The sequence below is a fragment of the Felis catus genome, chromosome E3 (assembly GCF_018350175.1).
Source record: "Felis catus isolate Fca126 chromosome E3, F.catus_Fca126_mat1.0, whole genome shotgun sequence".
NCBI classification, from domain to species: domain Eukaryota; kingdom Metazoa; phylum Chordata; class Mammalia; order Carnivora; family Felidae; genus Felis; species Felis catus.
Window position 1 is genome coordinate 38,753,641 of NC_058383.1, and position 26,831 is coordinate 38,780,471.

Here is a 26,831-nt window from a genome sequence, read left to right on the forward strand (position 1 = left end):
TTACGGGAAAGAGGCAGGGCCGGGGTGAGAGGCTGCGGCAGAGAATCAAGGCCTCTCTTCCCTGCAGGCTTGGAGCAGACCCCTCAGCCGCTGCTCCAGAGGACCCCACCCCCCCGCTCTGGGTCCAGCTGACACGTGGGCCAGGTGACCTACGTGGGGGTCTCTTCTGGGGTGCCAACCTGACTCCATCACTCCCGACCAGGTGGCGCTGAGACACAGAGCGTGTGGCTTCCTGGTGGCCAGCCGTTGTCGCCGAGGGGATGGGGACGCACGTACCAGTTCCACAAGGTGAGATATAAAATAGGGTTTATTGGCGGGAAATCTGTAAGCAGAGGGACAATGGGGTCCCAAGCTGTCGCTGTCCTGTAGCCGGACAGCAGGCTGCACGGCCGGCTTGGCGGGAGAGAGGGGGTCTGTGGCCCCGTGCTCGCTCCACAGTCACAGCGTGGAGACAAGGAACCTCGCTGTCCGGACGGCCCGGCAGGTGTCTCCGGGGCTCCCGGCCGCCGCCGCCTGCTTCTCGGACCTGCCAGGCGAGCTCCCCTGCACCGGCGGACAGAAGGGGTGGGCCTCCGCTGCCATTCGAGTCTGCGTCTCCTGCACCAGACGGACGTGGGCAACCCACACACCGCGGGCCCGGTCGTGGCCGTCCGGGGCCGCCTTCCCGTGGACATCCGGGCTGGCGCCCACCGCCGGCAGGGACGCCCGCCACGGGGATCACGGACCCTGGGAAGACAGCGAGGGAGAGAAAGTAGACGGCGCGTGCGGGGGGAGTGCGGTGGGGCTGCTGTTACCAGGCGGGGGGGGGCTGCGGCCCAGTGGCAGGGGCCGAGGGGCGCAAAGGCCCATGTGGCCCCTGCCCAGAGAACACCCGGGGAGGCCGGAGCTACGCGGGACAGCTGAGCCCGAAGCAGCAGGAACTTCTCCAAACGTGCCCTGGCCAAGCAGGGCCGCACCGGACTGGAAAGGCCTTGGCAAAGTCACGTGCTCTGAAAGTGGACGGGTGTTCGCGGCTCGGGACGGCGGAGCGGGGGAGAGGTGTCTCCGTGTAAAGATGCTTCTCCAGGTCTTCCGTGGGGGGGGGGGGGCTCTCCCCGAGTCACCCATGTGTGTGGGCCGCCAGCTCCCGTGTGCCCGCTCGAAGACACCGTCAGAGTTTTCCTCTTGGGAGGCCCCATGAAGAAGTGAGAAGGCCACCGTGCTGTGGAGGAGTGGAAGAGAGGCTTTGTGAAGCAAAATCTAACCGGGTGGGAAACGCCAGGGTCCTGCGTGGGCTCGGAGCATCCGTGACGCTGGCAGCACGAGGTCCCCGTGCTCCCGTCGGGAGGGGATGGGCCACACTGCTCCTCACTGGGCGGTTTCGTACAGTTCACCTTCCTGATTACAAAGAAACACACGTTCGTTACAAACATCCAAACACGGCAGAAGGAGACCCTAGTTTCCTTTTCCCTAGAGATCGCCATGGACTAGACCTTGTTACACACGTACACATACACGCATTGTGCCGTTTCCTTTAATTTCTTAATGTTTATTTTTGAGAGAGACAGAGTGAGAGCGTGACTGGGGGAGGGGCAGAGAGGGAGACACAGAAGCCGAAGCAGCTCCAGGTGCTGAGCTGTCAGCGCAGAGCCCGACGTGGGGCTCGAACCCACGGACTGTGAGATCACGACCTGGGCCGAACCCAGACACTTAACCGACTGAGCCACCCAGGTGCCCTGTACCGTCTCCTTTAACCTACAATTTGGGAATTGTCAGCTTTCTACGCCAGCGTGTCCCAGGAGGAACCACCAACTCTCCTGAGAAGGCCCACCCCCACCTCCAGAGTCCCCGGGGCTCTGCATGTGGACTTTGCAAGATTCTTTGTCAAGAAACAAGAAGTTCTCTTGTATCACCGTGAAGGGTTTGGAAATCACGACTTCTCTGCTATCCCTCCTTTCAGGTGCGGGAGCCCGACGCCCTCCCCTCGAGCGTGGGCTCCGTGCAGTGGAGGAACAGAGTGAAGCAAGAGGGACAGGGTGTGGTGTTGGTCACAAAGTCACCGTGGCTTCCTTCCTGTTTTTTTTTCAGCGAGTTTTGAGCTGCTGTTCTCACTCCACCGTGTCTGCCCTGAGCGTGGAACACGACAGGCGCAGTGTCCCCACAGCCGTGCGCCCAGGACCACGGCCACTTCGAGGGCACCCCCGCTCTCCCTAAAAGTCCTGTCCCTCCTTTTCTACCTTGAGGAAGAGTCTGTGAAGGACGGGTGCTAATTCTTCGTTTAGTGTTTGGTAGGTGGAGGCCACCAGCAACCTCCGGGCCTGCGCTTTCCTTGACGGGAAGTTTTAGAACTTCTAATTCAGCCTCTTTACCTGTTACAGGCCTGTTCGGATTTTCGTAGTTCTTCACGAGCCAGACTTGGTACTTGCCTCTCTAGAAATGGATTCACTTCATCTGAGTTACTGGATTGGCTGGCCTCATAGCTTCCCTTACGATCCTTCTGTGTGTGTGTATGTGTGTGTGTGTGTTTCCCTGTGATGTAGGTAGTAGTGTCTCTCCTCTCATTCTTGATTTTAGTAATTGGAATCTTCTCTATCCTTATTTGATTTTTAAAGATTTTATTTTTTAATGTTTATTTTTGAGAGAGACAGAGAGACAAGGCATGAGGAGGCGGAGGGGCAGAGAGAGACGGAGACACAGAATCCGAGGCAGGCTCCAGGCTCTGAGCTGTCAGCAGGACAGCTGTCGAGCACGACGGAGGGCTCGAACCCATGAACCTCGAGATTATGACCTGAGCCGAGGCCAGACATTTAACTGAGCCACCCAGGCGCCCCTAAAGTTGTTTCTTTTTTTTAAAGTAAGATCTACGTACAATGTGGGGCTCGAGCTCATGACCCTGAGAACAAGACTCCCACACTCCTCTGAGCCAGCCGGGTGCCCCCGAGTCTTCCCTATCCTTAAAAACCAATTTTGGGGGTGATGGAGCTACAGGTTTATCAATTTTGACGATCCTTCCAAAGAACCGACTTTTCTCTATGTCGTGAATTTCCATTCCCTATCGTCTGCCCTCTCGCTGCAGGACTGCCTCGTTCGTGTTTCGCCAGGGTCTTCGCGTGGAAGTTTAAGTTAACGAGTTGACCTCTCGTTTCTTAATCCAGGAACTCACAGCCCCAGGCTCCCCGTCAGCAGGGCTCTGCTGCGGCCGCGCGTCTGGCGGTGCCCCACTTTGTTCATTTCGGGCTATTTTCCACCGTCCTCGGGATTTCTCCCCCCGAGTCATCGGTTGTTCAGGAGCGTGTTGTCTGTCACATTTATGAGGTCCCCAACTTTCTCCGTGTCCCGACTTCTGGCTTCGTCGCACTGTGACCGATAACACAGCTGGTGTGAACCCAGTCCTCGTAGAATTCTGGGGCCTTGGGTCAGGGCCGAGACGCGGCCGCCCGGCCGGGCCCCGCGTGCGCGTGGGAGGGCTGCGGGCCTTCTCGCTCGGCTCCCTCCCTCGGGGCGCTCGTGGGGAGACAGCCGTCGGGTGTGAGGACACCGGAGCAGCTCTGAGGAGCGGTCCGTGCGGGGAGGAGCTGAGGCCAGCAGCCCACATGCTGACTGAATGAGTCGCTTTGGAAGCGGCTCTCCGGCCCCCGCCGGCCTTCGCGTCACCGCGGCCCTGGCTGACACCTTCTCCAACCTCACGAGAGACCCCGGGCCAGAACCGCCGGCCCAACCACTCCGGAAACCCTGCCCACAGAAGCTGTGGGAGACGGTGACTCTCCGTCGCCAGAAGCCGCCACGTTTCGGGCGATCTGTGGTGCGACGTCAGACAACGGACACCGTTACCCGCACACCTGCTGGGTCTCCGGAGGGACGCTCTGGACACGCAGCTGCACTTCTGGCGGAAGCTTCGTGTTTTCTGAGGGAAGAGAATGGAAAACGCGGGTTAGTGATTCCTCTCTCCTTGAGGCGGCGAGAGCCCGAGGCGCGCACTTTGCGATGATGACCTCGAGGCCTCGAGGATAAAGGAATCCGGCGGGAGAGACCCTGATGTGGGCCGTCGCGGGGAATTCTGCTTTCCTGACGCCCCAAACTCCCGCGCCTGGTGAAGGGAGCTGGTCGGGATCCTGAGGGTCAGCGGTCAGCCCCTGCACCGAGCAGATGGGGACTGAACCAGGCGTCAAAAGCGAGGGGCCCTCCGCCCGGGGGGGGGGGGGGGCTCAGTCGGTCGAGCGGCCGACTCTTGGTTTCGGCCCCGGTCAGGATCTCAGGGTTCGTGCCTCTGAGCCCTGCATCGGGCCCTGCGCCGACCGCGTGGAGCCTGCGCGGGCTCCCCTCCGTCCCTCTCTCTCTCTGCCTCTCCCCTGCCCACGCGGGCTCGCGCTCTCTCTCAAAATAAAGCAACAAATAAAAACGTGCAAAACAAAGTGAGGTGCCCTATGCGGCACCACAGGGGCCCCACGGATTCTACTTCCTGTTGCCGCCAACTGGCGGCTTTCTCTCAGAAGTCTCCTTCTGTTTTTGTTTTGTCTTTGAACAGAAATCAAATTTCTTTGGGCTGTTTTATACAACCTGGAATCATTTTTGTATTTGATAAAATGTGGCCCTTATCATTTTTTTGAGTTTATTTATTTCGAGAGGGAGAGAGCAAGCGAGTGCGAGTGGGGGAGGGGCGCAGAGAGAGAGAGAGACAGACAGACAGAGGGTCCCAAGCAGGCTCCGTGCAGTCATCGCAGAGCCCAAACCCGACTTGGGGCCCAATCCCACCAACTGGAGATCACGACCTGAGCCAAAATCAAGAGCCGGACGCTTAACTGACTGGGCCCCCGAGGCTTCCTGTGGCCCTTATTAGTTACGTGAATTAACATAAAACACAAAAATGCCTCTTAAAGACTGGTTTTATATTCTGTTTATGTGAAGGGGACCCATTTTCAGTTCAATAAAATTAATTATCGGCAAGCCTTACGAACGTGTGTGCGCACACGTGCGTGTGTGTGCACGCACACACAGACATTAGTACATTCTTCTAGAGTGCTCTCTATTTTTTCATCAGATTTTCACAAAACACTGCCCTGTAACAAGTGAAGACCTCTTAGAATAAAAGAAAGGAGACAGAATGAATGAGAAGGGGAGTTGTTCTTGAGGATGGGACAGATCTGGGGGTGTTTTCAGGTTCAGGAGAAGGAGCCAGTGGACAGGAGAGGTAGAAGATTCTGGAAAGGTAGAAAGGCCAGGGCGCGAAGGTCCAGATGGCGCCAATGCCCTGAGGTGTCTGAACCTTGGGCTGGCAGCCACGAGATGCCCACGGCTCGTTGGTACTCCCACCTCTGACCCCCAGCCCTGTCTCCACCTGGGTCCTCCTGCTGGGCCGCGCCGGGGCGCCGCTCCCGCTGCCTCAGGGCCTCCAGGCCCGCCAGGTCAGGCAGGTGGCAGTGGCTACGCATCACCGTCACCAGCTGGCCCTGGGTGATGGCGCGGCTGCGGCAGCCCAGCCGGGCCTGGTCCCGGCACATCCAGTACACCTTGTCCCCGGCCGCCTTCTCCTTCCGGTAGAGGAAGGACTCGTACACCAGGAACCGGCCCCCGAGCGAAGTCCGCAGGAACTCCAGAGGCTGCAGCGTTCCTGGAAGGAAGGGGACGGCGTGAGCGGGGCACTTCGGAAGCAGGGCAGAGAGCCTGCGTGCCAGGGACAGAGGCTCTTTCCTGTGTCCCACTGGCCCGCCCCACCGCAATCCTGCCGCACGACCCACCCTGCTCTCCGCCTCCACACCTGCCTGTGCCATGGGGCCCAAGGACCGAAGTTCGGGCTGCTAGCCCAGGGCCCCCGGCTTGACACCCTTGAGCTCAGACTGGCGGTCTCCTTCCCAGGGCCTTGCTGCTTCCCGGGGGCGGGGAGGGGAGTGTTGGTGCTGGCCCTGCAGCCGCCCAAACCCAGAGCTTTCCTGAGGCCTCTCCTGACCCGGCCCGGACTCCAAACTTGCTGGCACACACCCCAGGGCAGAGGCTAGGCTGGAACATGGAGCGAGGCCCACGGCCGGTTTGGGCCACTCACCAGGAGCCTCCTGGCTCCCTGTGCACCCTCCCTCGGCCAGCTGGCAACCAATCAACTCTCTCTAGAGGCTTTTGAAGCCCTGATTGAAAAGTCATGCAATGTTAGGGTTGGGGTAGCCAGAGAGAACTGGGGGGTGGGTGGGCAGGGTGAGGAGTGAAAGAGGAGGTAGGAAACAGACACGGGAGACCCCGGGAGGGGAGTCGGAGGGTCCCACGTCCAGGCGCACCTCCCCCCAAATGGAGCTAAGCGCTTCCTGGAGCTGGTAGTGCCGGCCTCACCCCTCCCTCCGCAGCCTGAGTGGGTTCCCTCGCCAGCAGCCAACCCCAGACCAGCCCCGCCATGAGCGAGGAGCCCAGATGCAGCCCGCCGGCCCTGAGGGAGCCCGCACCGTGGGCAGCTAGGCCCCGCCAGGCACGGGCGGTGGACAGAACATCCCAGACAACCTCTAGCTTGGCACTGGTGCTGCGGCGGGGGGAGGGGGGTGGGCGGGGGGCGCAGGCAGCAGGGAGACCGGGGCGCAGAGCCCGTTCACCCCCCACACCCTCGCACCCGCACCTGAGCCTTCCCTCTGGGCTGGGCTGGGGATCTGCTCCCGCTGCCTCAGGGCCTCCAGGCCCCCCAGGTCGGGCGGGTGACAGTGTCTGCGCATCACCATCACCCGCTGGCCCTGGGTGATGGCGCGGCTGCGGCAGCCCATGCGGGCCTGGTCCCGGCACGTCCAGTACACCTTCTCCCCGGCCGCCTTCTCCCGCCTGTACAGGAAGGACTCGTACACCAGGAAGCTGCCCCCAGAGGGGTCCTCAGGAACTCGGGGCCTCCTGGGGAGAGACCAGAGAGGTGGTGGGGGGAGGGAGAGCCTGGAGCCAGGTCCTGGGGTCCAGCAGCGAGGTGACGGGGCCCCTGTGCTCAAAGCCGGAGCAGCAGGGCTCCTGGAGTGAGACCCGCCAGCGCCCCTCCGCTCAGCACCCACATCCCCCAGGGAGAGGAGCCAGCCCTGGAGCCCAGGAGGCAGCCCCCTCCCCCAGACCCAGCCTAGTCCCCGGTCTGGGGGCGGGGTCGTGAAGGGAGGCAGGAGATGGGTGAGGCAAAGGCCCTGAAGGCAGAAACTGTCTCTCCACCTGGGGGGGGGGGCCTGCAGGAAGGAGGCCGCTCTCTGCAACCACTACTTAAACTCGGTTCCCGTGGGCAGGCGAGGGGGGTTGGGGTGCATGGCAGTGCGGTCCTCGCGGAGTGGGAGGAACAGGCACGGGCCCTGTGGGGACAAGCGGCTCGGGAGTGAAATGGCAGTCAGGGTGAATCTGTGTGCAGCGGGGAGGCTCGGGGGCTGAAGCAGCAGCAACTCCCAGAGCTGGGCGGGCATGTGACCTGGGGGCGGTAGGAGAAAGCAAGGACTAGCTGACCGAGGCCACGTATTCAGAGGCACCGTCTTGGAGTGTTGAGGGTGAGGACCGAGGGTGGCTGTGCCTTCCACCCTGAGAACTTCCTCTGGGCACGCGGGGACCACAGTGGAGCTGGAGACACACTGGGGAGTCTGTCGTGGCTGCGGAAGCCATGGGGGGTGAATGCGTTCCGGAGACCGCGGCGGGCGGTGGAATGGGCATATGACACGGCCCGTGACAACGTGCACCGAAGTGACAAAGACAGAGTCTTTTGCTCCAGGTCTGGAGCAGCGGGGGTGGCAGGGCAGAGATGCACCCAGAACGTCAGAGGTGGGGAGAGCGGGCGAGTGGTCACAGAGCCCGGAGGGGAAGCCAGCCACTGAGGACCCGAGGGCCCAGGGGCCAAGCTCAAGGTGCGGGGGATGCGGAATCCCTCCGAAGGGGGGTTAGTTGTGTGGGGAGCAAAGAGCCCAGGGAGCCAGGCCCGGGGCGGAGGTGGGGGAAGTCTGTCCTGCAGGCTGGCACTTCCCGCCCAGCTGTCCCTGCCAGCTCCCAGAACCCCGCCCAGGGGGCGGCCCCTGCCATGGGCACTGGCAAACCTAACCTGCAGCCCCACAGAGGCGAGGCCTGGGCTCTCGGGCCAGAGTGGCCACTCACGGCCGCAGCTGCCTGACCGCAGGCCTCCCGTCAGCACCGCGTACAGAGCTCGCAGCCTCGCCTTGAACATGAGCAGCGGGGCAAGGATCACCAGACACTGGAGACAAGCTTTACCCAGAAGGAAGAGACCGAAGCAGACACACAGAGAAAAGGCGCTCGGGGAAAACAAGGCCGTCGCCAGAGGCAGGAGACAGGCCTGTCGTCCTGAGAGGATGGGGCGCAGAGATGTCCGGGCACGAGGGCAGAAACGCAGACATGAGATGGAAAGGCTGGGAGACAAAACGGAGGGAATGTCCCAGGCAGTCAGGCCGGGACGATGGACAGCTGACCAACAGGCACAACGGAGGGAAACGGGCAGGGAGCAGAAAGTCACAAAAGAGCAAGACAAAGTCACTCTGGGAGAGGGAACTGAGTTTCCGGCCCCCAAGGCCCTCAGTGCAGCCAGATAGCCCAGGGATGGAGACGCGACCCCAAAACGTCAGCAAAGACGCAGCACATGCATAGGACGGGTTCGAGAACGGGGGCCAGACAGCCACAGAAAGTGACTTTGAACCAGGAGCTCCACCAGCCCCCATCAGGCGTCACCAGGAGCGCGGGGTCTGTGAGCGTGGCCCCCGGCCCCTCCCGCTGTGGCTCGGGGAGCGACTAGGAAGGACTCGGCAGCGAGACCAGCGAGACGAGGGGGTCGGGCAAGCAAGAGCGGGAGGGGCCCCCGGGAGGACCGGAGCCCAGCCTGGAGCCGCCCGCTGCCTGGCCACCGCGTGTGTGAGGACACAGAAGACGAGGCCAACAAGTAGAGCGGCTGCCCGACGGCGGAGAAAACGGCCTCGGAAGAAGGACCGGGCACCCTGCAGCCGGTGACCGACCTCCTACTGAACTGCAGACAAGCCACCGCAGAGGCACTGGGAGGGTGGGGCAGCGTGCGGGGTCCCTCCTTTCCTCCCTGGTCAGCAGGCCGAGAGACTTAAAAACCGGGTGGGGCGCCTGAGTGGCTCAGTTAAGCATCTGACTTCGGCTCAGATCATGATCTCACAGTCCGTGGGTTCCAGCCCCGCGGTGGCCTCTGTGCTGACAGCCGGGAGCCTGGAGCCTGCTCCCGAATCCGTGTCTCCCTCTCTCTGCCCCTCCCCTACGCTCTCGCTGTCTCTCTCTCAGAAATAAATAAGCACTAAAAAAATGAAAATAAATAAATAAATAAATACAAACAAAACAGAAAAACCCAGCTGATAGCAGCAGAGGCACAGACTAGATATTGGGCAGCAGACACTCTATGAGGGGCTGGTTATTTGGGGCGGGAGTAGGGGGTGAGGACGGGGCGGGGGCTGCCTTGCGACTTGGAACGTCTTCCCCCTGTACCCAGTCACACGGAAATAGGATACAAAGGGAGAATCCGAAGGAAACAAAATCAGGGACACCTGGGTGGCTTAGTCAGTTAAGCGTCCGACCTCGGCTCAGGTCATGATCTTGCGGTCTGTGAGTTCAAGCCCCGTGTCGGGCTCTGTGCTGACAGCTCAGAATCTGGAGCCTGCTTCAGATTCTGTGTCTCGCCACCTCTCAGCCCCTCCCCTGCTCATGCTCTGTGTCTCTCCATCTCCCAATAATAAATAAATGTTAAAAAAAATTTTTTTTAAAACTTTCTAAAAACAAAATAAAATCAGAGATTTCTAGTTTGAGAGAACTTTGGGGCCAAGAAGACTCTATTTTTTTTAAATGCTTATTATTTATTTTTGAGAGAGGGAGACAGACAGAGCATGAGCGGGAGAGGAGCAGAGAGAGAGGGAGACACAGAATCGGAAGCAGGCTCCGGTTCTGAGCTGTCAGCACAAAGCCTGACGTGGGGCTCGAACCTACAGACCCTGAGATCATGATTCAAGCCGAAGTTGGACACTTAAGCGACTGAGCCACCCAGGCGCCCTGGTGCCAGGAAGACTCTAAAGGCAACTCTGATGACTCAGAAAACCATAGGACCGGGGGCCCTTGAAGGACAGGCAGGCGACCCCGGGACACAGACCGGGAGCCAGCGGGTAGACCAGACTGGGCCACAGTGCTCTTCTTAGCAAGAGGACGAGAGGAATTCCGACCAGAGGGACAGAACACCAGGTGGACAAAGATGAAAAGAGCAGGGCTCTGACCTTTGTCACGGGTCCCTTAGGGACCATGTTTCTGGAGAACCACAGGAGGAGGGAAGAAATGTCACCTCCCACCCGTAAACCACCTGGTCTGTAGGACGTGCTCAGTGCAGGCACGGTGTCAGCCACTCACACTGTGAAAACGAGCAGCCAGCTTGTGGTTAGCTTCTCTGTAAATCTTGCAAAGTTTTTTTAAAAAAGGAGGAGGAGGCGGCGGAGGAAGAGGAGGGGGAGCCGGGGTTTATCAGGCGCTGCAGAGATTTTGGCGCTGGACCCAGCAGGCCGCAGAGGGGCAGGAACTGGCTGTAACTACTTCCAGAGTGTTCCAGTGAGAACAGGAGGGTGCTCGCTGGGGGACACGGCGGCGGGGGGCGGGGGGAGGGGGGGTCAGAGGGAAAGACTGGTTGGCTGGGTCCCTTGCCTGTCCCCAGGGCCCACTGGCCGCAGTCTGTCCTACCTGGGCTCCCCCGCTGGGCCGCACCAGGGCGCTTCTCCCGCTGCCTCAGGGCCTCCAGGCCCCCAAGGTCAGGAGGGTGGCAGTGGCCGCGCATCACGGTCACCCGCCGGCCCTGGGTGATGGCGCGGCTGCGGCAGCCCATGCGGGCCTGGTCCCGGCACGTCCAGTACACCTTCTCCCCAGCCGCCTTCTCCCGCCTGTACAGGAAGGACTCGTACACCAGGAAGCTGCCCCCCAGAGGGGTCCTCAGGAACTCGGGGCCTCCTGGGGAGACACGGGAGGAGGGTGGGGGAGGGAGGTGGGAGTTCAGGGTCTTGGGGTCCCTCCTACTTCCCCAGACCCGAGGAAGCACGGCTGGAGGGGGCCCAGCTGTGGGCCAGGTGTGAAAGACTCACCCAGGTCATCCTCCTGGTCCCCGGCGGAGGCGCCCTGCAGGGCCGGGGGCTGGGCCGGAAGGGCCTTTGCGCGCTTTCTAGGCCGGGCTCTGCTGAGAGTCAGGGGCCCGGGCCCGCCACGGGACAGCAGCTCGTCCACTTGGCCCCCGGGCCCGCCCGGCCGGGCCTGCAGCGTCTCCATGGCCTTCTCCTGCTGCCGCCGGGCCTCCAGGCCCTCCACGTCCGGTGGGTGGCAGTGGCCGCGCATCACAGTCACCCGCTGGCCCTGGGTGATGGCCCGGCTGCGGCAGCCGTGCAGGGCGTGGTCCCGGCACGTCCAGTACACCTTGTCGCCCACGGCCTTCTCTCGCTTGTACAGGAAGCACTGGTGCACCAGGAACTGGCCCCCGTAGCAAGTCCTCAGGAACTCCAGGGGCCGGGGTTCTCCTGGAGGAGGAGTCTGGGCAGTCAGGGCGCCGAGGAGCGCAGGCCCAGGAGGTGCGGGGCGGGGGGTGCAAGCGCCTTCTCCTCGATGCTGACCTTTATTGCAGCTTCCCCTGAGCCGGGCATGCGTGGGCCGCGGGTGTACTCCCACTGACCCCCCCACCCAGTGACCCGGGGAAGAGATTGAGTTCCTCTCCTGGAGGTCAGCGCGGTGGCCACGGCTCTCGGTGTTTACACGTCACGTCCAAGGTCACGCACCCGGGAAGGAGTGAGCCGGCTTTGACTTCCTAGCCTAGGCACTCAGTCACTCACGGCCATAGCTTTTTTTAGGGCTTGTTTGAAATTTTTATCTAATTTTCGAATAACACGTGCACGTGCCATAAAATACAAATGGTGGCAAAAGACACACAGTGAAAAACGCGTCTTCCCTGCCCCGCCTGGCCCCTGCCGGCCCTCGGTACCAGCACAGCAGCTGCCCTAACCCCTTGCATCCTTAAATCTGGGTCAGGAGGGAGCCAGCGTTTGGGATGGAGCCCACCTCCCACTTACTGGTGGTAAAAACCACGCAGAAGGCCTCCGGGGCCGACCAGCACACACGGACAGGTGCTCAGCACTTCCCACACATCACACACCTAATCGCCCCTAACCTGAGCCGTCACCCAGCCCCGATGAAGCTCCTGAAACTCCAGAAGTTCAGAACGTGTTCTGAAGTCACCAGGCTACACGAGGTGGGGGCTGGGACTTGAACCCGGCCCAAAGTTCAGCATTCTCCCCTAGGCCGACCTTCCCTAAACTCATGGGTTACCAGCACCACCCGGGCCTGTTAAAACTCAGGCTTCTGGCCTCACACCAGACCCTGCTGCATCAGAAAGTTCCAGTAGGCCCTGGGACCCCTGGTTCTGGAGCACTAGTTCTATCCCACGGGCTCAATGATTTGGGGGACATGTTTATATTTTTTACTCATCTTGACTTTGAGCACATTAGAAAACCAAGAGGGACCCCACACTTCCATCTGGGCACAGGGAAGGGCCTGGGGGTTCCCGCCCGCCCCAGAGGGGAGCCCAGCTGTGAGGCACTCACCGGTCCCCAGCGTCGGCCGTTTCTTGGGGGGCAAGCTCAGCAGCGACAGGGCTCGTAGGCCCTCATCCTCCTCTGCGGCCGGCCTGCTCAGCACCAAGCCAGGGGCGGGCTCCGGCTCCTCAGGGCACAGCCACGGGCCCACCCCTTCCAGTGGCTCCTCCACTTGGCCCCCGGGGCCCTCCGGACCCCCCGGGCCTTCAGGCAGGGCTGGGCTGGGCAGCTTCTGTCTCTGGCGCCGGGCCTCCAGGCCCTCCTCATCAGGCGGGTGGCAGTGGCCGCGCATCACTGTGGCCCGTGGGCCCCGGGTGATGGCCCGGCCCCGGCAGCCCAGCTCAGAGTGCTCGCGGCACTTCCAGTACACCTTGTCCCCCACGGCCTTCTCCTGCTTGTACAGGAAGCACTCGAGCACCAGGAGGCGGCCCCCGAAAGGGGTCCTCAGGAACTCCAGGGGCGTGAGGGCTGCTGAGGGCAGGGGAGGGGGGCTGGGTTAGCTGGTGCAGAGCAAGGCTCGAGGCCAAGGGCATGGATGGGAGCGATGGGGGATGCACAGGGATGGCCCCCTGAGATCGTCACACCAGCTTGAGACAGAGTCGTGATGAGACACGAGGATGCTTAGCTCAGAGGAGGGATGGGACCCCAAGGCCGCCCCCCGGAAAGGGGGTATACAGGGCCTGTGTCTGAGCATGCAGGGCCACAAAGGTGGCTGGGCTGGGGGCAGCAGGCCTGCAACTCACCTGTGTCTGGCTTGCTGCGTTTATGCTCAGGGACCTGGGGGGTTGGCTGGACTGTGCCCGCTTGCTCCTCCACTGGCAGGATCTGGGGGGTCCTGGCTAGTGTGTCAGGGCCAGACAACTCCAGGGACATGACACAGTGCCCTCCTTCGGGCTGGGAGTCCACCTCGTCCACATTCTCTGTGGAGGCTGCCAGCAGGACCAGTTTGGAGAACTCCTTGGGCTTCGTGGGGGCGGCGGGGACGATATCGGTCCCTGGCTCAGGGGACTCCGGGGACGGCTCCTGGCCAGCCTTCACACTCTCACCCTCCTGCTCGCTGGGCTCGGGCAGGGGCATCCTGGGACGATGGTCGGTCTCCCAGGCCACGCTCAGGCCCCAGCAGACGGATTTCTCCTCTTCCTCCTCCTCCCGGGTAGGGAACCTGGCAGTCCAGGGGCTCCGTCCTAAGGAAGGAGGCAAAATCCATCAGTGGAGGCACCCCTGGGCCGGGGGCTCAGGAAAATGGATCTGGGGTGGAGGTCGAGGCAGACGGGGCTGCCTCGGGACCCCCGGGGCTGAAAAGCTGGGGAGGGGCCCGCACGGAGCTGGAGAACTTGGGCCTCTCCCTCTCTTGGGCAGCCTTGGGTCTGTCACCTCGCCTACCCAAACTGCACTTTCCCACCTGAAAAATGTGCCAAACGCAGGGCTCTCGGGGCCTGTCGGGACCCCTGAGGCACAGAGTACCGTGAGCTCGTACGGACAGAGGCCCGTGGGTGCTGAGCAGGCTGTGATGTGGTTTCACGGGTGTCCCCATTTCACTTGGCCCCTGTTATGAAAGTCGATCATTCTCATTGACCCGATTTACAGATGAGGACACTGAGGCATTCCAGGACGGCCAACACGGCCATGACATGCAGAGCCGGGAGTCTGGTCGAGGCGGATCCGGAGCCCGTCCCCACACAGGACCTGCTGTGCCTCAGCCAGGGTAACATCCCGGCCTTCCTGAGCACCAAGCATCGGAGGCCAGCACTTGGGACATGGGCTCGGGTCACAGACCCTCTCAGAACGCCCGGTGGCCCTCATCCCGACACCGTGTCCCAGGGAGACGGGGGCCAGGGCTCTGTGGACACCCAACTGGATCCGTCCCCCATCCCGGGCGGGAGGCCCTGGACCACCCGGCACTCAGGAGATGCCAGGGCCCCAGGAGGGCAGCGACCTTGCGCCTGAGCCGGTGGTGGTGCTGCCTCAGCTGGGGGGGGGACAGGGCTGCAGAGGTGTCTGCAGAATCCACAGTCGCAGAGGGCTCCTCGGATACTGGAGATTCTGGAGAAGCAGAAAAAAAAAATGTATTATGGGGGTAGAGCTAGCCTGGAGCTGGGGCCCTGGGGTACCTGCGTAGGGTGGAATTTTTTGCTTTCTGGGGGGACTGGGTGCTGGGTGAGTGGCGGGTCTCTCCCACCCCTCAGTCACCCACATTCAAGACTGCAGCATTCCTGCACATTTCAGCTCCCCATCTGTGAGCTGTCACCCTCATGTCCAAGTTCTGCCAGTTCGAATTCCCTCTGGTCCCCCATTCCTGCTCTGAATTTCCCTGGTTTGAGGCCCACATTCAGCTTCCCAAGAGCAGGGCCCCAGTGTCCCCTCTGAGACACAGCCAAGGCTTAAGGTGCAGAGGGGAGCAGCGTGCCGAACCCCCCGCCCCCCGTAAACTCTCCGCACACACGGCTGTCCATCCCAAGGAAGAAGGGAAGCCCATCCCAGGTTGGCGGGGGTGGGGTGGGGGGTGGCTCCAGACTCAAGGAAATCTTCCAGGTAACGGGACACCTGATTGGGAGTCCCGGCTGCCCTCCCTCCCAAGTCTTTGTCCCGTAGAGCCAACCCCCGCTCCTCCCGTGTGGTCCTGCCCTGCCCATCCCGCCCCACACGGCGACGTGGTGGGCCAGGGATCCGGAGGGGCCTGGGGACGAGCAGCAGTGAGACGCGGTCAGCGCCTCCATGCAGATGTGCTCTGAGCAGGAAAAAGGAATGGCGGGAGGCCCCACCCCCCTCGCGGATTGGCCCCGGCGCCGGTCCCTCCGCTGACAGCCCACCCCTGGCTCGCGCTCGGGGTCCCTGCACCCCGCCTGCCCGCGGGCACACTCTGGCAGTGCCCGTGGCCTCCACCTGGCGGAGCCACGGCGCCGGACGGGGGGGGGGGGGGGGGGGGAGGGCGGCCTTCCCCTCCACGGGAGGCCTCAGACAACTCGGGCCCCCTCCCCCAAGCGGCGTGGCCACTGTCCACACAGCACGCACACTCCTACAGGACCAGCCATCGATCCCCCAACACTCGCGGGGCAGGAGGGGACTCCAGCGGCCTCAGTGTCAGACCACCAGGCGCCAAAGCCCGCCTCCTCCGGACCAGAGGGCGTTGTCATGACTAAGAGCCCCTACATTCCCCAGAGCGTACTAGAGGTACGCCGAGTCAGAAGACAGTGCGATCCCCTTAACTAAAAGTTCTGCTTAAAAGGCTTCCAAGGGACGCCTGGGTGGCTCAGTCAATCAAGCCTCCGACTTTGGCTGAGGTCATGATCTCAGGGTTCCTGCGTTCGAGCTCATCAGGCTTTATGCTGACAGCAGGATCCTGCTGTCTCCTTCTCTCTCTGCCCCTCCCCCTGCGCATACTCTCTCTTCCTCAAAAATAAATATTTTTTTAAAAAATTTAAAAAAGACTTCCAAGATCCCTCAAAGGATATGGAAAAAGTTCCATACACTATGGTTGACTATCCCCTGCAGAAAAGCATGAATTTGGCAATGACCTAGAATTTAGATTGGACTGACACTTACCAATCTCAACCACTAGAGGGCCTTGGAACACCCATCGTTTATAGTGACCACAAATCTTCCTATAAAGTATGCAGGTCCCTCTGCAAGGTGGTCACTCATCTGGACGGGCTCCAGCCCAGATTGGCCACTTGCTGAGTGTGGCAGAAGCCTGCGGTAGCGGTATGGAAGTCCTCACCCTCCTAAGACATGGCCCTGAGACTGCCAGGCTAGGAAGTGGTGTGAGAGGCCAGACGCCGGGGGGTTGGAAGCACTGCCAGGCACAGAGGAAACCATCTTGCACGGTCCAGTCCAGCAAACCCCGCAGCTGTGTTTAGCCACATGAAGGAGCCAGAAGAAACCAAGAGAGGAACGGCCCAGCCAGTTGAGGGAACATCGATGGGTAATAAACTGCTATTTTAAGCCAGTGAGATCGGGGTCATTTGTTACTCAGCAGTAACTGATATTCTTGGCAAGTGACTGAACATAGCGGGTTTGGCTTTTTGATGGTTGGAATATTAAAGGTTGTGCAATACACAACAAAGTGCTTTTGAAGTTCAGGTGCCATGCTACACAGATTTTAAATCCCTCAGGGCTGGTAATTCAGTGAAAAGAACAGAAATATTAAGTAAAAAGGACGCCAATGAGAGTTACGTATTTAAAAAGCACGTAGGGGCGCCTGGGTGGCTCAGTCAGTTAAGCAGCCGACTTCAGCTCAGGTCATGATCTCCCAGTTGGTGCGTTTGAACCCTGCATCAGGCTCTGTGTTGACAGCTCAGAGCCCGGAGCCTGTTTTGGATTCTGTGTGTGTGTGTGTCTGTCTCTCTCTCTCAAAAATAAATAAACCTTAAAATGATTAAAAAAATTAAAAGTACATAACATAAAATAAGACCATCACAAAAAAACCCACAAATGCCGTATGATCCCACTTCTAGGATGTAGCTGCTGTTGCCAAATCCAAAGACAGAGTCAGGTGGTGGTTGCCAGGGGCTGGGGGGAGGGAGAGGGAGACTGGGGGCAAAGTTCTGGGGGTGGGTGGTGCTGGTGGCAGAGAATGTGAAAGTGTCTAATGGCACCCAGCCGTGCACTTAGAATGACTCAAATTGTAAATTTTTGTTATATATATTTTACCAAACACACACATACACACACACGCACGCGCGTAACAAAGTACAGGTAGTGATGCTGCATTTACCTAATGTCCCTGGTGAATGCGGTTCTCCAAAACAGGCAGATTTCAGACTAACTAAAGTTATTTCTCCACCATCCAGAATTTTACGATTATATCTGTTTCAGTTTATCCACTGAGGATGGGTATCTTCGTAAGCTCTTGTCACTCCTCGCTAACTGGATAAAGAGGGCGTACGTACGTTATCCGGATTCCCCACCCAGTTCCCTTGGCATACCCCCCACGCTCCTGGGGGCCCTTTCCCCACTTCTTACATCCTGCTGTGTCTAGTTGCCAAGCCTCTTGCCACCCCGCCCCCACCGTGGTTCTTCTTCCCACGGGGCACTCTGTGGTCTCCTGTGTCCTAAAGCCCTCCTTCCGTCAACAGCTCAACTTTGTAAGAACGGCCCACACTCGACCCTTCTCAGCCCGGTTGTCGGGAGGCTGACACGTCCAGACACCGCTCTCCTCCTCTTTGGCCATCGTGCAGGATCAGCGCCGGCTTGGTCAGCCCGTTAACCGCGTTCTCCCAACAAACCACCTGCCCTGGCCTATAGGTGGTCCGTCCACACAATAGAATTCATTCAGCAATAAAAAGGAAGGAAGCACTGACACCTGTTGCCGTGTGGGTGAACCTTGAGAACATCACGCTCAGGGAGAGAAGCCAGACACAAAAGAAAGCACAGTGTAGGATTCCTTTTATATGAAATGTTCAGAACGGGCAAAGCCACTGAGACAGAAGGTAGACAAGTGGTTGCATAGGACTGGGGGAAGGGAAGGGGGGATTAGGAAGTGATGCTAAGGGGTGTGGAGCTTCTTATCGGGGTACTGAAAATGTCAAATTGATTGTGGTGACGGTTATACAACTCTGTGAATGCCGTGGAAACAGTGAATTATACAGTTCGGATAGGGGAATTGTATGGTCTGTAATTCATAGCTCAGTAAAACTATTTTTAAAAATCCTTATAGGGACTCAGGTCTCCAGGACCACTTGGATGAAAAATAGTTTGTTTTTTAAAAAAAGTAATCTCTAGGGGCGCCTGGGTGGCGCAGTCGGTTAAGCATCCGACTTCAGCCAGGTCACGATCTCGCGGTCCGTGGGTTCGAGCCCCGCGTCGGGCTCTGGGCTGATGGCTCAGAGCCTGGAGCCTGTTTCCGATTCTGTGTCTCCCTCTCTCTCTGCCCCTCCCCCGTTCATGCTCTGTCTCTCTCTGTCCCAAAAATAAATAAAAAACGTTGAAAAAAAAATTAAAAAAAAAAAAAGTAATCTCTACTTTTTAGTAGCGGGGCTGAAACTCACTACCCAGAGGTCGAGTCTCACGTTCTTCCGACTGAGCCAGTCAGGTGCCCCCAAAACAGTTTTCTACCCCATTAGCAGGCTTTTCACTCCAGGGCTTGGTTTCCTCATCAGAGAAGAGGGGTGGCATGGACTACACACACACACACACACACACACACACACACACACACACGTATGTTGTATTTGAATGTTTTTATGTATTTTTGAGAGAGAAAGCACAAGCAGGGGAGGGGGAGAGACAGAGAGGGACAGAGGATCTGAAGCAGACTCCACATGGACAGCAGTGAACCCGATGTGGGGCTCGAACCATGAGACCATGACCTGAGCCAAAGTCAGATGCTCAATCGACTGAGCCATGCAGATGCCCCAGCACGGATTATATTTGGGATATTTTGGAAGTTGCTAATATTCTAGTGTAAAACTATATACAAATACTTTTTAAATCTTAAGAACATACTACTAGTAAATCACCCATAATCCTGCCACTCAAATGCACAGCTATCTTCATTCTTGGGTTAGTGCTCTTAACAGACATTTTGTTTTCAGTGGCATACACATTGCGTTCAACATGTTGTTTGCTATTTCACCCCACTTTACAATGGGGGGGGGCCCTACCTGCAGATCTGATAGAGCCCTTGTAAAGGCTGAAATCGCCATGTAAGGTAGGCCCAGAGCAGGCGTGAACACAAATCTAAACCCTCAGCGGCAATGCTCTGGAAGGCCACAAGATGGCGATGTTGCTCCTTAAAACGAAGTTACTGGTAAAAATTAAATGTCTGATCCAAATGTTTCCAAAGCAGTATCTGGGAGTTTTTCCCTGTAGCAAAAATAAGTAAAGCTTTCCAAAAATGTTTGTATTTACAAAACTTTAGTTAGAAAGCAGATGTGGTTAACAAATTTTGAAAATACTATCTTTTCTGAGCTTTTTCCAAAAAACAAGCCAAAGTATGACTGGGACACTGCTGTGGCCTCTGTCCCTCGGCCCCCACAGCCCCTCTCTTGCCTCTTCCCAGCTCTGCTCCCAGCCACCAATTACGGACTAACTTTATGTATTCATGACTTAAAAAAAAAAAAAAACTTAAATAACTAGGAAGAGATATCTCAAAATGTTAAAAGTAGTAAGTATAGTGATTTATTTTCTCCTTACATTTCTTTCGTTTTCCTAAAATTGTGTACAATGTGCATGAATGCTTTGTACCGTGGGGAAACGGGAGACATCTCGCTTGGTGATTTTTTCTTCAACTCCGTAACTCTCCCGTGACATGTCACACAAGAAATTAAAGAGTTAACAAAAACGACAGAATGTAGAAATGAATAAAATCAAGGAGAGTAAAATCCCTGTGGGACCTACATAGGCTCAGACATTCCCTCCAAGATGTTTATTAACTACAAAGGGTAAGATGGTAACTTGATGATGGTAACACACCCCCCTAAGCGATCGAGGTCAACTTCACCGGCCAAAAGACACATCGACACCATGACCTCCTTGACACAACATCGTCTCTGTGATATTTCTGCCCCAAACACACCCCCCCGCTTTAATCGGACAAGCCACATGGAAGGACGGTCTACAAAACAACTGACCAGGACACTTGAAAACGGCTGAGGTCATCAAGGACGGGGGCAGGCTGAGGACCTGTCACAGACTGGAGGGGAATGAGGAGATCATGGCTAAATGCATCATGGGATGCCAGAACAGGAAAAGGATGCTGGGAACAAGCTGGAGAAATCAGAGTCAGGTTAACAGAACGGCATCAGGTAAGATGCTGACAATCAGAGAGACTGGGTGACGGGTACATAGGAATTCATCGTACTATCTTTGCAATCTTTTTTTTTAATTTTTTTTTTAACGTTTATTTACTTTTGAGACAGAGAGAGACAGAGCATGAACGGGGGAGGGTCAGAGAGAGAGGGAGACACAGAATCGGAAACAGGCTCCAGGCTCTGAGCTGTCAGCACAGAACCCGACGCGGGGCTCGAACTCACAGACCGCGAGATCATGACCCGAGCCGAAGTCGGACGCTTAGCCGACTGAGCCACCCAGGCGCCCCTATGCAATCTTTTAAAAGCCTAAATTTAAAACATTCTTGAAAACCCAAGTTTCAACTTATAGACAACATGGGAGATGACAGAGAAAACAAGTGACGGAAACCTCCCGGTGGAAGCATGAGAGAGGATGAGCGTCAGAGGGTAGAAGAGACAGGGGAGACACCCTTCCGCCCAGAGCCTTGTTGTTGGTCCTGGGACTTGGGACCTGGGACCTGAGCCGGGAACAGAACTCCTCTGGCATCGGCCCACATGTTCAGTACAGTAACCCAGCAATCTCCCTGCCGAGGGTCACCATCACTCTTCCCCCCTCTGCTTCTGGGGCCTTCAGCGAGCGGCCCAGGACGACACGGCTCGGCCGAGACTCAAACCCAGGCCCAGCTGGTGCCGCGCTAATGGGGTGCCTCTTCCTGCCCTGAGCGGCTGAGGCTTGAGGTAAGAAGCGCTTGTTACAGAGGAAGCTGAGGCTCAGAGCTGCGGTCAGGCCTTCAGAGTAAGTCGTCCGAGGCACTGATGTGTCCCTACAAACCAGCTCTTTCATGGTTTGTCACAGTGCCCTCCCGCCGATCTGGCCAGTGGGAGGCACTACGGGTTCCCGAAACCACCTGCCCGGCGGGGCTCCACCGGTGCTGTCTGCTCCGGCTTCGGTTTCGCAGGGTCTCCCTGGGGGCCCTGGGCGCTCAGCCTGCTGTGTCGGCAGCATCCAGCCACTGCTAGCGTCTGGGCTGCTCAGTTTCCGGTTCGGCCCCTCATCTCCTCCACCACCAGGGACCGCACGGAAATTCCCAGCTGAAATCTTACGGTGGCTTCTGTTCTCCCGTCTGCATTCTGACTGACACATCCTCCGAGAGTCTGAAGGACTGTGATTTCACCATTTAATATTTACCAAACACAGCTGTGTGCCTGGCACTCCCTGAAGGGCTCTGCACGCACGGTTTCCTCTTCCAGATAACCTTGTCAGAGTGCGCTATTCTTCCCTATCTCGGAGGAGGAATTAAGGGTTCGTTTGTCTTCGGTCCCTGTGGCCAAGAGCAAGGCCAACAAAGACAGAGTCACCGCTCGAGACTGCTGTGTCTGCCCTCAGGGCTGAACCTCTTAAAATAAGTGAAAACAGCCTTTTGCAAGTGGAGGATTCTGACCATAAGATCATATAGTGGGTTAGGATTGGTGGCTGTCAATCAGGGTGATGTGATTCCCAGGCAACACTTGGCAATGTCCAGGGACACTTTTGGTTGTCACGACTGGGAGGCAGGGCACGCTACTAGCATCTAACGGGTAGGGGCCAAGGATGCTGTTCAACATCCACCAGTGCTCAGAGTGGCCTCTCCAACACCCGCTTAAAGAAGCATCTGGTCTACGGGGCACCGGGGTGACTCGGTCGGTTAAGGGTCCAACTTCGGCTCAGGTCATGATCTCGTGCTTCATGGGTTCGAGTCCTGCATCTGGCTCTGTGCCGACAGCTCGGAGCCTGGAGCCTGCTTCAGATTCCGTGTCTCCCTCCCTATCTGCCCCTCGCCTGCTCACACTCTGTCTCTCTCTCAGAAATAAATAAAGCAAAATAAATAAATAAATAAATAAAAATAAAAGGCATCTGGTCTAAAATGCCAACAGAGCCAAGGATGAGAAACCCTCCTTAAGATCAATGCATAAAAAATGAAATACAAAAGAAAGAGTCCATCGATATAATAAGGCTAAGTATAGTTTTCATGCATTTTTTTTTTTTTAGTATTTATTCTTAAGTAATCTCTACACCCAACGTGGGGCTTGAACTCACAACCTTGAGATCAAGAGTTGCATGCTTTTCCGACTGAGCCAGTCAGGTGCCCCTTCACGCAAGTTTTATTACAATTATTTGTATGTGTAACTCTGGTCTTCATAAGAATTCCCCAGGGCACCTGATTAAAATGCGAATGCTTGGATTTCCATCCAAAATGCTGACGAAGGGTCTGGAAAGCGATTCTAGAATCTGGATTTTTAACTAGTATCCCATGAGGCTCCAGCACTGGTGGACCACGGACTCCTGCTTTTGAGAAACACTTGAACACATGCCCTTGAGAAACAGGTGGCCAACCTGAGACGGATTTGAAGGTTTTTTTGTCTTGTTGTTTTATTTTGTTTTTGTGCCGGGCTCCTTATTAAGCATTTTATATATATTATCTCATTTAATCCGTCACGTTGTGCATGTTCCTTCATTAATGCATTAAATAAAATCACTAATATTTGTTTATTTTACAGCAGTGGGAGAGTCATGATTTTATCTTTCCTGAAATGATCCTTCAACAATTTAACAAGTGTCAGGTGCCTTAGGGGATTTGGGGGACCTCAAGAATACAGACAGGACTTTGCTCAAAGTTACAAGCAGTATGAATGAAATCTGGTGGAGACAGCTTCTTGAGCATAGCTTTTATACCATGAGATAGCAAATACCAGATTTTTACAAATCCCATCTGAGATTCCTTATGAAGGCTGCCAACAAAGCAAACTCAAGAAGGCCTTTATGGTGAATTAACACACTGTACCTGCGCGAACAATCAGGCCAAATCTAAGGAGACCGGCCTTATTTTAAGATTAGAAGTATCTTTCATCGAGGTTATGAGACTGCAAAGAAGCTCTGTGCTTCAGTGGAAGACGATGCGGCTGTCTAGAACACGCCTTCCAGGTTATAGGATTCTAGCCTTTGAACTAGTTTTACAACTCTGCACAGTGTAGATAACCGAGAGCAATGCAAAATTATTCTAGTCTATAGGCAACAAACTCTCCCCATGCAAATACGTATAGACATGCAAATTATTCTTCCCACTGCAGAAGATTCCAGTTTTGCCTCCATGTGCACATTTATTTCAGTATCTATAGTCTTCTAGAATCTTCTTTGGAATCTCTTGCACACTGGTTGTTAGGTCTTCCTGGTTTGTTGGTTAATGAGTTAAGTATAAGTTTCCATATGTGTTCACTTCACATCTGTGTCAAACAGCTTTACTTCCTTTGTTTTGGTTTAAGACTGCTAAAATTTTTTTTTAATGTTTATTTATTTTTGAGAAAGAGAGAGAGTGTGAGCAGGGGAGGGGCAGAAACAGAGGGAAGACACAGAATCCAAAGCAGGCTCCAGGCTTTGAGCTGTTAGCAGACAGCCCGATGCAGGACTCGAACCCACAAGCTGTGAGATCATGACCTGAGCTGAAGACGGACGCTCAACTGACTGAACCACCCAGGCATCCCCAAGACTCTGCTTTCTAATTGCTCAGGTCATTGGTCCTTTAACCTCTGGTTTCGGTCAGTTTTTAATTAATTAATGTATTATTATTTATTTATTTTATTATTATTTTTGTTTGTTCCGGTCAGTTTTTAAAATTACATGTGAAATATCAATCTGTACTACATGCAGTAAAACTGGGTATTATTTTAGGAAACTTTTATTATACATGTGTATATTTATTCCGGGTGGATTTAAATATATTTTTTAACTCAGGACGGCTATTGCTTTGAGGTAAATACTTGAGCCCCTAATGTGTTCGTGTTGTCATATTCAATTTTTCCTCGCTGAAGGTTTATTGAATCACTGGAGTATTTTTAAATCGGGCAGATGTAAATGGAAAGTTGGAAAGCTTCATGGTTTAGGATTCGTCGCTCTCTTATTTCCTCTCCCCCCCCCCCCCCCCCCCCCCCACCCACCAGAAGCAAGGTACAGGGCAATTCGAATGCAATACTCAAGCTGCCTGCTTTGATATTGCTGTGCACTGGGGGTCGGTGTAAACCTAGCACCCGAGAGACACACGGTATTACAGGCTGCGACGTGCCTCGGAGGCAAGCCCTAAGCGGTAAGGTCCCGAAAGGCTGACCCTCACCCGGCAGCTGACAGTGGATCAACAGAATTACCTTTACACACGAGAGGGAGAGCCACCGTCCCCATGCGCCAGTACCCGGGTCCTTAGGGCTGGCTTGCCGGGTGGGAGACCTGGGGCAAATCCCATCAATTCTCTGGGCTGATTTTCCCTGTGAAACAGGAAAAGTGGCAAATGAGATACTGCATGTGAAATTCTTCTATAAACCGTAAAGTCATCTCACGAGAACAAAGAGTTCTTTGTCAGGGTCCGGGGCCCTGATGTTTGAAAAAGCTCCTGGGTGACTCCAACTGCCGCTCCCCTCCCACATACGCTAGGGAACCATGAGGGTTAGAGGTGTTCATTGACTGACTCGCGACCTTCCTATGAAATATGCATGGTCTCTGTGAGTGCATACAGGTGTCCTTTCCAGAAGCCGATGAGGGTGCCAGCGGCCCCGCCCCTAGCGATTAAGATTGCTGAATGGCCTAGGGGAGCCACTGCTTCAGACCACCTTAGAGAGGCAGAGGGCATGGAAAGAAAGATTCTAGCTCCTGGTCCTCTCAGCCCAAGTCCTTCAGTCACCAGATCAGAATCTTAGCTTTTTGTTTGTTCGTTTGTTTATTTAAGTCATCTCTATGCCCAACGTGGGGCTGGAACTCACAACCTGGAGATCAAGAGTCACACGCTCCACCGACTGAGCCAGGCACCCCAGAATCTTAGCTATTTTTACTCCTTCCCTATCAGAACTGATGTATCCTCACATGGCATGTATACCTGGTCATGACACCTTCTATGGCCCTCCCACTGAACATCACTGCACGGCTTTGATCCCCACCCACTCCTTAACAGCCCTCTCATCCGGCATCCAGCCAGTCCCATTCTCCCTACGCAGTACCAACCAGTTAATCTTCCTAAAGCTGAACTTTAATTATTTCTCTGTCCAGTAAAAAATCGTCTCCCTCTCCGTATAAACACCCCACAATCCAGATAGACACTATCTCTTCCCCAAGTCCCACAGAGCTTTTGGAAGAACAAGATAAGCCTGATGGCATCCAACTAGACAATTCAAGTCAAGTCCTTGAAGTGATTTTGGCCCTGAGAAGCAGAAATGTCAAAATATTAAAAATATACCCTTTCTTTAGGATTGAAGGTTACTCGTGATTATCTGATTATTGGAACTCAGTCAGCATCCCCCAAAGGGAAGAAGTAAAGGAAACCAAAGACTGATGGCTTACAGCAAGGGTTTAAAACTGGTCAGAACCAGTAGGTCCTAAAATCAATTTAATGGGTTAACAATAGCCTTTTGGAATGGGAAGAACAGAATAGAATTAGAACAAAGGTAGAGTAGATCCGGATGAATCGGGAGAGGTTAGGGTAATTTCTCCCTTTAAACTTATCTTTCAGTAATCTACATCTACAGCACAAGTTTCGCATGTAAAACAGATTTCTTAGTGTAGGGTGAGTCAAAAAAAAGTTTGAAAGTCACCACAGGTAATCTACATAAGCAGAGGGGAAGCTGGGGTGTTAATAGCAAAAAGTGCAAGGTCACGGGGACCTACAGAACACCACAGAAGAGACAGGGCTGGGGTGCCAGCACGGGTCAGCACCGGTGGGGCGGACACCGCCGGGGGTGGGGGGCGGGCGGACGTGGGGTGACTGGGGGTTTCAGGGCACAGTCCCCGGGCCGGGTGGGTTGGGGGAAAGGAGGAGCCTGGAGAAAGGAGGCGAGTCTCGGGTGAAGGACAAGGAGGCGGCCTGAGCGCCGGGACGCAGAGCCGGGTGACCACCCCCTCCCAGTATCAGAAGCCGAGGGACACCCGGGGAGGCCTGGCTGGGGGCGCGGCCACGCCGTGGGACCCGCGACCCTCCCGGCCCGCTGGGGCCCGTGCTCACCGGGCACCGGCCGGGCGGCGGCGGCAGCGCACCCCTCCCTCTCCGGCGACCAAGCCGCGGTGGGTCCTTTGGCCTCGACCGCCGGAACCACAGGCGTCGACCTCGCGGCCCAGGCCCCTCCGGCCACCACAACCCGAGCGCCCGCTCCCCGCCCCCACCTGCCCTCTCGGGAGCGAGCCTCGTGCCGGCGCGCCGCGCCGCTGGCCAGGAGCGCGCGCCTCCCCGCAGGAGAGCCGACCTCTTGGAACGCCCAAACGGGCTCCCAGCGCGCATGCGCCGCAGGGCCGCTGGCCGGGGGGCCCCATTCCGTGGACAAATTCCGCTTCTCCGGCTCTTCCGTGAGCCGCGCCGAGCTGGCGGCCTGACCAATCGGCGCCGGGATACAGGGCGAGGTTTGGCGAAAGGGGCGGGGCAATCCTAGGATTGGGCGGCGGCGCCCGGGGGCGGAGCGTCGGTCGGACCCGCTGCTTGGACTAGAGATTCTGCGCGGGGGCTCTCGGACACGTGAGTGAGCTGGTGGGCTTTATTGAGACCCCCGGGCCTCCACCACGGTTTGA

At 56.6% G+C, this 26,831-nt stretch overlaps 1 protein-coding gene across 1 annotated transcript; it reads right to left on the bottom strand.

The window, feature by feature from the left end:
* Positions 1–289: 289 nt before the first annotated feature.
* Positions 290–26,426, bottom strand: FLYWCH1 (FLYWCH-type zinc finger 1). The gene is given in 12 exon segments (XM_023246949.2): positions 290–1,377; positions 3,819–3,883; positions 5,315–5,587; positions 6,572–6,808; positions 6,811–6,834; positions 10,639–10,902; positions 11,034–11,459; positions 12,537–12,998; positions 13,271–13,711; positions 14,464–14,570; positions 24,434–24,550; positions 26,275–26,426. Coding segments are annotated over 9 exon segments (2,115 nt in total). The 5' UTR covers positions 13,605–13,711; positions 14,464–14,570; positions 24,434–24,550; positions 26,275–26,426; the 3' UTR covers positions 290–1,347.
* Between the last annotated feature and the right edge of the window lie 405 nt (positions 26,427–26,831).